This window comes from Lathamus discolor, chromosome 6, assembly GCF_037157495.1.
Source record: "Lathamus discolor isolate bLatDis1 chromosome 6, bLatDis1.hap1, whole genome shotgun sequence".
NCBI classification, from domain to species: Eukaryota; Metazoa; Chordata; class Aves; order Psittaciformes; family Psittacidae; genus Lathamus; species Lathamus discolor.
The window spans coordinates 86,171,282-86,185,366 of record NC_088889.1 but is presented as its reverse complement, the minus strand read 5'-3'; the positions used below and the strand labels follow the sequence as shown (position 1 = coordinate 86,185,366).

Sequence of the window (14,085 nt, the reverse complement as noted above, 5' to 3'; positions counted from 1 at the left end):
GAAGCAAGATGACAATGTGTTTTTGCAGTGATCTGGAGAGTTTGTTTTCCGTGCTTGGCTTGGATGCCCTAAACATGATCTAAAATCATCTCTGTCCTTGTTTTAGGGGGCATTGGTCTCCTTGACCTTCCTACGGTGAGTCTTTATCTTGGCTGTGCCAGTTTGGGGTGGTTTGTCTAGAGGATAAATAGTCACTGAGGACATGGACATCTGTATTTCTGTAGAGCCATGGTACTGCCTCCAAATCCAGTCTTTCAGGGAGGCTTTTTTACATTATGGGGGAAGATGCCTTGTGAGGTATTGGTATAGAAGATGGTTTTGTAAACCACAGTTGACTTTGGTTGGAGAAATGGTAATGGGAAACAGCCTTGTCCATACAGCACTCAGGGATTGACTGTCTAGAGTTTTCAGAGACAAAAGTTACCATCTCATGACAGTCAGTCATTGAGGTCTCTTCAGCTGGTTGGTGGTCCCAGTCCTGCATGAACAGGAAGAGGGGGGAAAGGGGAACATCTATGCTCCTCAAGTTCCTCTTAGGAGCAGCATGTGGCATTGTTCCCTTTATCAGTAAAGGGAAATGTATGTGTTCCTGCTGCCTTGTGTTTTCTCTGCCACCTAAAACCACCGACCTAACATTTCAGCTACTTCCAGCTCTGAGCTGAGCATTAATGATGTTTTCCCTTAGAAGGCCAAGGAGGTGTTTGTAAGGTGTTGTCTCAATCATCTACTAAACCCTGGCTTTCTGTCTGATGTAGCCATTCAAGTGCTAATTGCCTCTGATTAAGTCAATCATTTGCAGAGCGTGTGGGTTAATTGGGTATTGTGGAAGCAATCAATCTAATCAGCTGCTTGCTCCCATAGCTGAGGCTCTACAATGCAGCAGGACAATAATTGTTTTATGAGCTCCTGGAAGGCAGCAGGGGCAGACTGGATGGCAACAGGAAACCGTTCTCTGCACAATGGCCTTTAGGAAAGGTAATTTGGATGCTAAGTGCTCATTAAGAGAGGATGGATTGATTAAGAGCAGGGAAATTCTTACCTCTAAAATGTGTGTGCATGAGAAGATGGTTGGAGTTGGTGTTGGCGTCAGGGTGGGGCACATGTGAGGTCTTTGGCTGGGTGAGATGTTGTCTTAGAGGGCATAAAGAGTTTTCTGAAGGGGGATGAAGGGAGATCACTCTCTTCTGCCTGCAAGACAGTGTCAAGTGAGACATGCCAGGCACCCATCCTTACATAAGGTGGACCAAGAGCTTACCGCCCAGGTATCCTTCTAGGAGCAAAGAGACTGGTTTGCAGGATCACTACATGCATGCTCATTCTCTCCTTGCTGAGGCTTTCATTTCCAAGGTACTGTGCTTGAGCAGCAGCAGCAGCTCTTGGTGGCTCCTCACCTGGAAAGATGCAGGAGAACACCTAGGGAAAGGAATGCTCGTCTCATCAGCAAGTCTGCAAGGTCCCCTCTGCCTCCTGCACGAGTGGATGCTGTCATCTCCGATATGCCGGTATCTGCACTGCTGAACGTGTAACCAGCAGGAAGTGTATTTATCCGGAGATGACTGCAGAATTATTTTCAGGGAGGTTATAAGCTCCTCAGCACAGCTGCAGACAGGAAGGGGGAAAGCAAGCTGCCGGTGCTGTGCAGCAGAGCAGGGGAGTGATCGCAGCCTGGAGTGCAAGCTCAGTGTTGTTAGAACAATCTTTACACCTCTTACAGGGGAACTACTTTACATATGAGTTTGTTTCTGTTCTGTGTTTTCCCTCCATGAGAAAACTTAGTATTCCTTTTTTATTGGCATGCAAATGCTTAAAAATTTCAAATTGAAGCTTTTGAAGTGTCTTGCTTTGTGGCTGCATGCTGCAGAGAGAAATATTATGACTTAGAGCAATCAAACCAAACGATCTGCACTGACACAGACAAGCAAGAGGAGTACAGTTCTTTTTACAACAATATTCAAAGTCCAGTCCGTATGGAAACCTTAGAATATGCCACCTTCTCCATCCAGCCCTCTGACTATGGGCAGTGTGGTTCATTTCAGAAGGACTATCCTCCTGACTCTGGTTTGAAAGGAGGTTGTGACATTGATGTCAGTGGTAATGCGGGATGTCAGGGATTCACCACTCAACTGGTCCAAATAATCATGCAGTTCCTTAGCCTCCAAGAAAAAGCAGGCGCAAGCTCTCCAGTAAGTACCTATATCCTGTTCTGATTTAATTAACATCTTACAATGTTAATGCAGCAGACTACTTGGCTTCTGACATACAGAGGAGTGGCAATACATACCCTGCAATTTCAGTAGTAAAGTGCTGTTGTATTTAAATCTCCAAAACTCTGAATTGGGGTCAAAACACTTAAACTACTTAGAGGAAAGAAAATCTGCTTCTGTAGGTGAAGGTTTCCTGCACGAACTCTAGGCAAATGTGATTGCTCTTGGTTTACACACAAGGAATTAATTTCTTTTCCTCCTATGTGAGCCTCCCAATGCTTTGTCTTGCAGTGAGACAAGAAGGCAAGAAACAACAGAGTGATGCATTTGGGTTCGGGGATGGTATCGGCTCTGTTGCTGTGCTTGGTTTTGGATGCACTAACATGTTTTCTCCTAAAAGCCTTGGACCAGACCTGGTATTACTGCAGCCCTAGAAATGTCACGGAAACGAGCAATTCTGATGCCTCTTTCCAGGTGAAATTGCAAAATAAATCACCCAGGCAACTGAAGAGTAGGTGTGGTTTAATTCCATCCTTTACTAAGGATCACAGAAAGCAAAGTCCATGCATGTATTTATTCCTTTTCCCAAGCCAGTTGGTCTGATTGCTCTCCTTGCCAGGAGGGTTTTATTCTTTGAGAACAAAGGTTGAAACTGAAAGAGTCATTTTGGGTACTTCCTATAACACACATTCTCAGACACCAAAAACCCCATCATTAACTAAGCACCGTAACAGCTTTCTGAGGTGGGGAACTAGCGATATCCCTCCTCTTAAAAAATGGGGAACTTCAATGAATTGCTTGCGGAAGTCGGGTGGAAATACGGTGTCTCTGTTAGACCATCTTGCTAGAAAATCCTCTCCCTTGATTCCTCTGCGTCTTCTCACCCAGTGAGAAAGCTGGGCTAGGCTAAAGCTAGGCTAAAGCACTGGTAATGGGTCTTACCAGTTTTTGATGCCTGGCTTGGAGGAGCCCCAGCCACGAGCTCAATGGAGCTGACACAAGGCCATGCAGTATGTTTTTTTCAGTCAACCAATGTGGTAAGCCTGTTTTCTTTGCCCCACAGAGTTTTAGCAGCGGCAATGAAGTGAGTGTGGAAGTGACAGTTCCTCATTTTACCTTTGAAACTACATAACGGGTCAGAAATACCCGTTCAGGCTATGTGATTTCAGGTTATATTACAGGCCACTTGTTGGCTAACTTTGTCACAACTGCTTGGTGTTTTTTTTGCAGTTGTCATGGGTTTGTGTCAGAACTGCCTGCAAAAGCAATTGGTTGGGTTTTTATTCTTGGTAGGTGGTTGAAGTGGTACAGAAAACCTGACAACCAAACAGCAGCAGCGTTACCAACACGACAGTGGTATTTCTAAAGGGTGCCCATAGCTGCTTTCCAGCCAGTCTTCACCAGGTAGTTTTTTCCACAGTCACAATTGGGTAGTGGTTGTCAAGTGGGATGATGACAGGCAGCCGCGTCCTTCATTCTGTGCCCTGAGAGAGGAAAAGAACATGTTGACAATCCAATGCTGCATGGTCCAGCGCCAGCAATAGGACTAGTAGCCATTAGCTTCAGCATGAGCAGAACAGCTCTCATTAAGATCTGAATTCGGCCAGATACCTCTAAACACAAAGCTGTTGCTAAGGTAGTGCAGCCCGCAGAGACAAGGAAGAAATAGTTTAGTTCTCCAACTCCGATGCCCTCCAGTGTGGGATCTGTTCCCTGTTCAGACTCCTGCAGTTTTGTTTCTCAATGCCTTCTCTAACTGTTTTCATAGTCCTTTAGATCAGGATATTGAGGACACATCTTGCTGACATACTGTTTGCCTGGAGAACCCGGATGGGTTCATGTTGGGTTCAAGTCCAGTTCATGGTGGCTTGCATTGATCAGTGTTGACAGGGGTGCAGGCAGCAGGTTTGGGAAGAGCAGGGGAACAGTTCCTGAGGATGCAGCCCTGCAGGAAGGGAGAGAGATAAAAAAAACAAACGAAAAGAAGCAAGCGAAGGGTTTATGAGAATCTGTGCTGAAGTACAATGAAATCAGCAGCTGGCTTTGTCAGAGCAGCCAGGAGCATTTTGCCGAGCGATCTGTCTGGGCAGAGCCAGCATGGGAGCTATGGAAGGAGATAACAGTGTTGTGTTGTTGAGTTTGGTTTTTTCCTGTGCTTCCTTGGAGTGGAATTTTTGGATACTATGTTTTGCCACGAAAGGGTTGGAAAGAGAAGATCAAAATGATGAAATGTCCCGATATAGAAGGGCAGGGAAAGCTGTTTTTCCAGCCTGACTTCGACACTGGCTTGCAGTCTTGTCGTGGGTACTCACCAAACCTCTCTGGGCTTCCTTCTCTATGACCATTACAATGCCCGTCTTCCAGGGGTAAGCATTAGGTGGGCTTTACAGATTTGCAATTATTTGAGATCCTCTTTGGGGAAATGCAGGGTAATTTTATTTTTTGTCCCTCAAGTGCTTAGAAATGTGCTAAGAAAAGTGCCAAGAAATGTGTTGTGGCGGGGAGCAAGTTTAATAAAGAATGTCTGCAGCATCCTTTGCCGTTCGGATGTTTGTAATGCAACACTGGAATGAATGTATGAGACCCACAGCCACGACTTGTGGAGCTGAGTTGCTCTGAGATGGAGCTGCTGAGCATTGTGTGCCCAGTGTGCTCTGCCGAGCTGAGCAAACCCCAAGTGGGGACTACTGAAGTAAAAGATGGGCTTTCCTTCTGCATCACCCTGCGTTTGCATTTGGAGATGTCACTGTCCTCTTCGCATTATCTCTCCTCTCTTGTTTGACACTGATGTCCTCTCTTCTAAACCCAGGTCTCCCCAGCCCTCTATGAGGTGTTAGTGTTCCCCAAATGTCAGGCACAGAGAGGCAGTGGAGAGGCTCTGAAATGGTCTCTGACATTTAGTGAAGTAAATAGAAATGGCTGTTGAAGTATTCTCTTGTTGCTCCAACTGGCTTGGCATTAAAAATCAGCACCCTTCAGGAACAGAAACTGTCCCGTCCTGCGGTTTCTAAACCTCACACTTGGAGTGCAAGCTGCTTAATACGTTTATATTCAGGAGAGCAGTGGGCAGTCACCAGCCATCGGAGCTCCAGCAGCATCTCTGCTTCACATTAAGCAAACCTTGCATTTTACAAACATATCAGCCGGGCATCACCTACTGCCTGTCTGTCTCCTGTCAGAGAGACATTATTCCTATTCAGCTCCATCGTGTACAGCCCGCTACAGGGTACATGGAGGGTTTGCTGATAGAGCCTGGCAGGTAGCAGCATCTGACTCTGAATCAGTCAGAGCTTCAGTTCCCCGGCAATTGAATTCCTGCCACAGTGGTGATATGAGTGCGTCAGCCCAGGCCTTTCCTGTGCTGTTTTAAGACGAGTCTGCCCTTAGCTGGGGTTTAGTGGCTTTTTTGTCTGCTTCCCTTCTCAGACTGGATAATCCTGCTCCTCATGGTTTCTTCTCTTTCTGATGCTGCAAGTGCCCTCCAATGGGTTAGTCATGTGTTTTCACTAGAAAAGGTACATAGCAAGCCCACAGCTGGGATGGTATTGAATTGGTGGACTGAATTCGCTTGTTCTGCTCATGGCTTTGGGGAAGTCTCTCGCGAGGTGAATGTGTGGATGGGAGAAAGAGCTTCAGACTTGTCGTTCCCCTGATGAATCCAGTATTGGTCCTCTGCATTACTGATGTATCTGGATACAGCTGCTAGTGCAGATGGGTGACGATTCTCCGTGTGGGATGGAGCACTTGTTTCATACTGGAGGGATGGGAGGGCTTGGAGGTGGAAGGATGGTGCGGACAGTGGCGTGGCATCACCAGCTTGGTGTGGCCATGGGGTAGCTGAGGTTTGGGCTGTCCTGTCAGCATCTCTGGGCAGTGACATGGGTTCAGCTATTGCTCTGTCTGTCTGGCCATAGAGTCTGCTGGATCTCATGGAGGGGAGAGGCGCACGCTCTGCTTGTGCTGGCTCACTCGTGCGAGTGAGCTGTAAATAACTCAGGAAGGGGGGATCCCTCAGGCTCCGAAACAAAAACACCATGCCGGTTCCTGGGGGGCATGCAGCGCCTGGGTGAGGCCCCATGTTTTAAATCAAGCCCTGCTGCAATATAGGACCCATATAGAATAAGGGAACAAAGGAAATGCTGCTGACAGCTTTAAATTAGTTTCCATGGCTTCCATCCGCATCAAGTTACCAGCAGTCCCGTGTGCCAGCCGTTGGCTGTGCTGAGTGGGTTCATGATGCTCTCTGTGGTGAGCATTCAGCAGCAGCACTGGCTTTGCCATTGCACTTAGAGCAGACACCAATGCCTGGTGTTCAGTAAAATGTCTTTGAGGACCTTGAGGAAGTATTTGGTGTAGGACTTTGTAAGTCTAGATGGAGGTGTTTGTGCATGTGCATTTTTTCTTGCTTTAGGTTTTTGTGTCATGGAACTATTTTATACCACTTATATCTGTATTGTCAGTGCTGAGCAGGTGGTTGAGGGACCCTGCATCTTTTCACCTGTAGTTTAAATCAATCCTGTATCAGGATGGACAAGTGAAAAGCGGGTTGAATGAGGAATTTCTGCACACCACTGGTTTCTAGCAGGCAGGTGAAGGAAAGGGCTGAATATGCCACATATGCATATTGTAAAGAAAAAAGTTCAGCTACTTATTTGAAAGTTGTTATAAAACATGTAAGTTTTAATTTTAAAATCCTGGCTCCTGAGAGCCAATAACAAAAATCAAAAAGGGATGTGTCCTGGGTCCAGCAGTAGCCCGGCTAGCGCAGTCAGTAGAGCATGAGACTCTTAATCCCAGGGTCGTGGGTTCGAGCCCCCCGTTGGGCGCCAAAAAAGAACTGTCGTGGTTTAAACAAAGTCAAGCCATAAATCACGCAGTCGCTCTCTCACTCCCTCACTTCTTGCCCTCCCCCTGCTCCCGGAGGGACGGAGAGGAGAATCGAAAAGAATGCAACTCCCACGGGTTGAGACAAGAACAGCCCAGTAACTAAGGTATAACACAAATCACTGCTGCTACCACCAGTGATAATAATGATAAGGGAAATAACAAGGGAAGAGAATACAACCGCTCACCAGCAGCCGACTGATAACTTGCCCAACCCCACCAAACCGAGCCCCGACTGATGCCTCATCCAACCCCGCAGTGAACTAGCCCTTCCGGGTAACTCTCTGTTACATCCCGGGCATGACGTGCTATGGTATGGAATACCTCCCTGGCCAGTTTGGGTCAGGTGTCCTGTCTCTGCCTCCTCCCAGCTTCCCCTCCTCCCTGGCAGAGCATGAGGCTCAGAAAGTCCTTGGTCAGACTAAAACATCGGTGTTATCAGCTCTGTTCCAAGGCCAAAAGTCAAAACACAGCGCTGCACCACCTACCAAGAAGGAGAAAAATGACTGCTACTGCTGAACCCAGGACAGTATGAAACTAAGAGAGGAAGGGAACACATATTTTCAGTGCGACTTTTCTATAATTGTATCTTACATAAATGGAGGATGACCACCAAACTGCTCCGTTAGTAGTCACAAAACTTGTACTGGGCAGTTCTTGGCTTTTCTTGGCTTTGAAGCATTTAGGCATCAATTAAACTTGTGAGGTAAGCTGGGCGCTGTGGCTGCTGCAGGAGGTGCTGGCAGGGATCAGCTCTAATCGCTTCCCTGATCTGAGCAGCGAAGCCTTTTGCATTCTTTGTTTCTCTGTCCCTGGCTGGTTTGAGTTTTAAATAAAGCTCGTGCGTTTTGAACAGTGCTCTTCCTCAGCAGCAGATCCGCCCTTGGGGCTGATATCCAGGGAGAGCGAAGAGGCATGGGATGGCCAACCAGGCTGGAGGGGAAAGAGTGCTCAGTGGCTTTCTGAACCAAAGTGCCCTGAAGTCAATGGGAAGAACGTCAAACGTTTCCCCTTTTTCCATGTGAAAAATTTATTTGTGGCTTACGCTGCTGCAGCCATCTGCCCTGAACTGCTTTCCCTGCATGCACACGCTCTGGTGTCCATTTTTCAGCAGCATCAGCAGAGGAGGGGAGGTCTCACCTGCCTTCACCTTGCTTCAAATCTGCTACTTACATCGATTGAGCAGCATCCCTGGTGCCAGGAGCTGTTGTCTGGGAGCCTGTGCAGGGACACAGCTTTGCTCCTCAAATCTTTGCCTGTATCGCAGCATGGGATGCAAGGCAAAAATCCTTTGCCTGCTACTTCGCAGTGTCAGAGCGGGGACACCTGCAGCACAGGCTGTTGGAAAAGAGCAAGAGTGGAGTGAGAAGGGAAAACCTGAAGGAAAAGGCCTTCATGTCTTGAGCAACCCAGCCACACATTTGGTCTGCTTGGTTTTGAAGTTGAAGCTCTTCTTTTCTTCACCCTGTCTTTTTAAATACAATGCTTTATCCCTGCTTCACAGCAGTTGCTTTCTGCTGCAGGCTACCGAGAAGGGTTTCTGTGGAAGAGAGGACGCGACAACGGGCAATTCTTAAGCCGCAAATTCGTGTTATCAGAGAGGGAAGGTGCACTGAAGTACTTCAACAAAAATGACGTGAGTACCTGGGGTTGCTGTGCGCAGACAGGGGATCACAACCGTAAGAGCACCTTTGAACAAGTAATTCTGAGGCCACCATTTCATTGATGCAGTTCTCATAAGAACTGAGTCCCCATTTGCTCCAGGACGAGGGCACAGCTCACTGCTCACTTTGGGAGGGTTTGCTCTTGGCCTCCCCCAGTCACGGTGAGACACCCGAACCGGCAGTTTTACGTGTTCCTGCTCTGTTGCCCTTTAAAGTTGATAAGGCTTTTCTGAAGCCACCAGCAAAGGAGTTTCCTCAGCTCTGTCTCTGCATCCTCCGGCTGACATGGGTTTCGTATTTATGGTTAGCTTGTGATGAAGGTATCACCACCTCGCAACGGTAGCAGAGGTCTGAAACCTCCTTTGCATGGCGTGGCAAGCAGTCCTGAGGAAAAGCTCCCTGCTTTTCTCTACCAGCGTCAAGCAGTGTGAAAGCATTTGTCTTCTTCCCCAGAGCACCTTTCATTTATTGTAAGTGAGAAATGGAGCTATTACCATGAAAATTGCATTTGTGATGAATGGATAGACACTCTACTCTTCTGCACCACGTAACGGAGGAAGGCAAGGTGTTTTCCCTGACCTTTGGGTCTCCTGTGAATATCACAGCTGGGAGCGGACCAGACTGAGCCGCCAGCCACTTTTCTCAAGTAGTTGATGCAGTCATAGTGTCGTGATGAGCCACCCTGTGCAGAGGAGGAACATCCATCCACCCTTCTGCACGCTTGGCAGCCAGCTTCAATAGCACCTTCTTCTCCTTCAGCATGGTGTGGTTATGGTGCAATGGCATCTTGAGGACAGGAGACAGCCAGTCATTGCAGAGAGAGAAGTGAAAGTTCCATTTAGTGGCTGTTGATGGCTCCAGCAGTTTAAAGCTGCTTTGCTTTGTTGTTGACCATAACCATGGTGGACAGGACAAGGGGTAACGGGTTAAAACTTAAACAGGGGAAGTTTAGATTGGATATAAGGAGGAAATTCTTTCCTGTTAGGGTGATGAGGCAATGGAATCGGTTGCCCAGGGAGGTTGTGAGTTCTCCATCCCTGGCAGTGTTCAAGGCCAGGTTGGATGAAGCCTTGTGTGGGATGGTTTAGTGTGAGGTGTCCCTGCCCATGGCAGGGGGGTTGGAACTGGATGATCTTGAGGTCCTTTCCAACCCTAACTATTCTATGATTCTATGAAATGGCAATGTCTAGACCCATCCTCTTTGCTGGGACTTCCCCAGGGTCACTCACAATGGCTGTTTGTCCACGGCAAGTCCCCAAGTTTCCAAAACAGCACGAGCATCTCTGCCAGCTCAGGGACTTGTGCGTGGTGCTGGGGACTATGGCACTACTGCACCATCTTCTCTTGTCCCCTGGCTGTGCCCTAAATCTGGTGTTACAAAGAGCCTAATCTTCATTTCTGGGGGTGTTTTATTCTCGCTTGCTAGTTCACTTCTCAGTGCGGTCCTGAAAGGGTGGTAAACTAGAGATGTTTTGTGGGAAGACCAAGTGCACTACAAAGTTCAAGTGAACTGCCACAGACGGTGCAGGTGGTTTTGGTGTCTGGGAGGGCCACCATTGGGCTAGCCCCCCTCCTGGGGGGATAGATAAGGTATCTATTTGTCCCTCTGAAAAGAAAGTTCACAGTTTGGAGGGCAAAAGGATGAGCAGAGTCAGAAGCCAATGCCTCTTGTGAGAGGATAGGACTAGGGGAGTGTGAGCATGATGCCCCCTGCCAGCCTAGCCCCCAGGTCTGAAGTTGGCAGGGGGGGTTATCCTCTGTCTTCTTGGGAAAGATGAACTGGGTGTGGGTGCTCGAGATGCAGAAAGCAGCCTGGCCTATTGCAGTGTGCGCTTTTCTTCTGCCTGGCTGAATGGTTTTCTTTCTTCTTTGGCAGTGCTCATCCCAGAGTAAATGCCGGTCACTTAGGGTCTGGAGAGATTAGGAGTCAGGAGACAGTTGAACAGAGGAGGGTGAAGGTGCTTGTCTTCATAGCACAACATCTAGTCATGAGAGCTGGTCTGTCCATCTTGCTGCTGGACTGAAACCTTCCTCCCCTTGAACTCCGCTGGATTTTGCAGAGCAGAGCATTTTTCCAAGCTGGTAGAAAGCACTCACTGACACGCGAGCAAAGGCTTTGATATCTCGTCAATGGGCAGTTTTGTGGGCTGGGAGTAATCTGGTTTTTTTAGCTAATGGCCTCAATCAGGGTTTTCTGACCAAGGGAACTGCCTTCTGGTTTGAAAGCCAATTCTCAGGTGTCTGCTCACTCAGCTGTGTTTTCCAGGCGAAGGAACCCAAAGCAATTATGAAGATCGAACATCTAAATGCAACTTTCCAGCCTGCAAAAATCGGGAACCCACACGGACTGCAGATCACTTACTTGAAGGACAATAGCACAAGGAACATCTTTGTCTATCATGAAGATGGCAAGGTGAGAGCAGGGAGGTAACAAGGAGGGTTGGGTTGTGGTCCTGGGGGTTGATGCTGAGGTCCCAGCCCTCCTGAAGTGGTTTGCAGTAGATGCCATCTCACAGCCTTAATTTTCAGCTCTTTCTTCCCTCTGCCAAATATTTGGGAGTTCTCACAAAGCACCATCAGCCCTGGAGTGTCCACAAAATCAGCGCCTAAAGCTGTCATGGTCACATCGCACCTACTTTGGCTGTCATGGTGCCTCCAGCCTTTTTGTTACATCCCCTTCAGCACCCTGCCTCTCAAAGAGGCTTTCTGGGGACAATCCCTCATAGACTGCAGGGCAGGGATTTGCGGGATTGTCTCCGTGCACAGCCTGTTCCCAGCTGTTCACCCAGGCACAGCAAGCCCGACAGCCCTGCTGGGGATAAGCAGTATGCGCTCAAAGCAGTCGCTGCTCTCCAGACTGTATCGGTCAGTAATGCCACCAAAACACTCTTCACTTGTGGAAGAGCAAAGCTGATCTCACCTGTGTTGCTGCTGAGGCTCCGGTTGCTGTGGAGCCAGAAGACGCCTGTCGTGCTCACAGGCTGAATGTGGCTCCCGTGTAGTGCAGGTGCTCCTGGCAGGAAGCAGTTAGTGCATCAGGATGTGTTAATTAGTTGCATGGCATGGTTTTGTACATGTAGATAAATGTGCGTGTAATATGCGTGTGTGTGCATGCATATATGCATATAACAGACACATAATAGATAGCCTGGCCGGCCTCTCACACCCTGCAGCACGGCAGGGTTTGCAGGTCCTGGAGAGCTGTGCCAGCAGGAAGATGTGTCTTGGGCTCTGACCATTTTAAAGGATGTTGTTGTGGTCCCTTGTTAGCACTTACCCATCACCAGAGCCAGGCAGGGTGAAGCTGAGGCACCCACTGGAGCTGGAGACCGATCCTCTGTGTGGGATGACTCCTCTGAGCAAACTGCCCTTGTCCTGGGGGCAGCTGAACCGGTGCTTCTTGCTGGGGCTGTCCCTCCTGTGGGCACGGGGCTGAAGCCACCCTTTAACAGCCCCCAGATCTGCATCTGGATGTGGGAGGCAGGAAAGCAGCAGAAGTGGGTTTCCGTGCTCTGAGCTCCTATCCAGGGCTGAAGCTCCCTCTGCAGGACCTCTAGCAGTCATGGCTGGAGCAGCTCAGATAGCTGCAGTGAGCTGCTGCCAGCCCTGGGGTTACCATCACCGGTGGGATGCTCGAAGATGGGCTGTCTGCAGGAAAGGCCAACCTTTAGGGTGCAAACCAGGATCTTTGGATGTTCTCTGGATAAATTAGCAAAATGCTTTTCCCCAGTGCTCTTCCTTTCCTGAGCCGCACCAGGAGCTTTCAGGGTGGGAGGAGGGGGCATGACAGGCTGAGGAGCAGCAGCAGACAGGCTCGTTGCTTGAGCTCCAGGGTTGGGTGAGCTGGAGGTACAGTGAGAAGCAGTTGCATTTTTATCTGGGGTTGTCAGTCTGAGACTACCATGGCAATGTGGGTGGCTCTGGTACAGGATGGAGACTGGCAAGACACCAAGGTGGCATGTGGAGGGGGGTGTCTGCGGTGGCACTGCAAGCAGAGCAGAAGGAAGCTGAGAGCCTAGAAAAGCCATTTGCAAAGGTGCAGGGCAGGAGTTCATTTTCTCTGCTTGCTGTGGGACATAAAGAAAGGAATCTCCACTGATGAGCTGATGAGACACCACCTTCCCATCTGAAAACACTGAGCAGTTCAACATCAGTTTAATACATCAGTTACGATCTCCTCTCTCCATCTGTGGCATTGTTCGTAAGTATACAGGCAGAAGTTTAGCAGCTGAGCCTTCTGGCTTTGCATACCCAGGTATAGGTTTGTGCAAAGAACGGTGGTGGTGTCGCTTCCTCCAGCAGTGGATGATCAATATTCTGAGAAACAGTCATCTACTGGAAGCCATGGGGGTTTCAGCTTCTGCTTTTCTGCAGGATGAAACCCCATCTCACACCGCAGTCAAGGAGACCAGCACATATATATAAAAATATATATATATAGTTTTAATAGTTATAAAAATATATCCGTATCCATCCAGTTGGTTACTGTATGAAATATCAGCACCTTAATATTGCTCATTACCTTCAGCTTGGTTTGATCATCATTTACTTCAGGAGCCTAACTCTTGCTGACTCTCTTTGTGCAGCTCTCTGGGGTCTGCTTAGCTGCTTAGGGTAGGAAAGCAAGTGGTAAGTAAGTAAAACCTTAGACAAGTAGGTTAGAGTTTTCAAAAACATTGTTTCTGTATATCCTATTATGTTTTCTTCCTTCCACTTGAAGTAGATTAACAAACCAAAGCTTTTGACCTTCCAGGGGGTGGCCGTTTGTCATGTTAGACCATTTTTGAGATACCCCCAGTTCCCAAAATCACACAGAAGAGCCTTGCCCTTGCCCTCCCCAAATAAATTTTAAAGCATGAAAAGGTTTAAATCTTTTTCAAGATACTGAAGGCTGACTTCTAGTTTGATACGGTTTTTCTTATGCTGCGGCAGCCGCAGCTGAAAGGGTTGACTGTTTGTTTGAGGGTGAAGCCTGGTTCACTGAACCTGTCCCTGATGTGTGGTGTGGCAGCCAGAGGTTCAGCATCCCCTCTCCCTGCAGCTCAGCATCCCGGTGCAGGCAGCTGGTACATCTTCCTTCCAATGTGCCTTTCTTCTGCCCATGCCTTTAGACTGCAAGGCAGTGTCTGACAGCTCCCTGTGCGGATCACTTCAAATTAATGTGGCATTTCTCAGCGAAACCTTCAAAAAGGCATGCAGTGTGGCACGAGCTCCGAGGGTCTCACCAGAAACAAAGGAATCATAGAGTTTTAAGAGAAAGAAGTTCTAAAACAACTGTTTTGTAGGGGAAAAACAAAACCAACGAACCAACAACAGAAAGCAAAAGATTGAGA

General features: G+C 48.2%; 1 protein-coding gene across 1 annotated transcript in view; it reads left to right on the top strand.

The window, feature by feature from the left end:
• Positions 1-14,085, top strand: part of ADAP1 (ArfGAP with dual PH domains 1) — a 61,479-nt gene that overhangs the window by 41,661 nt on the left and 5,733 nt on the right. The window contains exons 5-6 of the mRNA XM_065684441.1: positions 8,612-8,724; positions 11,019-11,165. Of these exons, the coding sequence (XP_065540513.1) occupies positions 8,612-8,724; positions 11,019-11,165 (260 nt within the window). The remainder of the gene's footprint in view (positions 1-8,611; positions 8,725-11,018; positions 11,166-14,085) is intronic.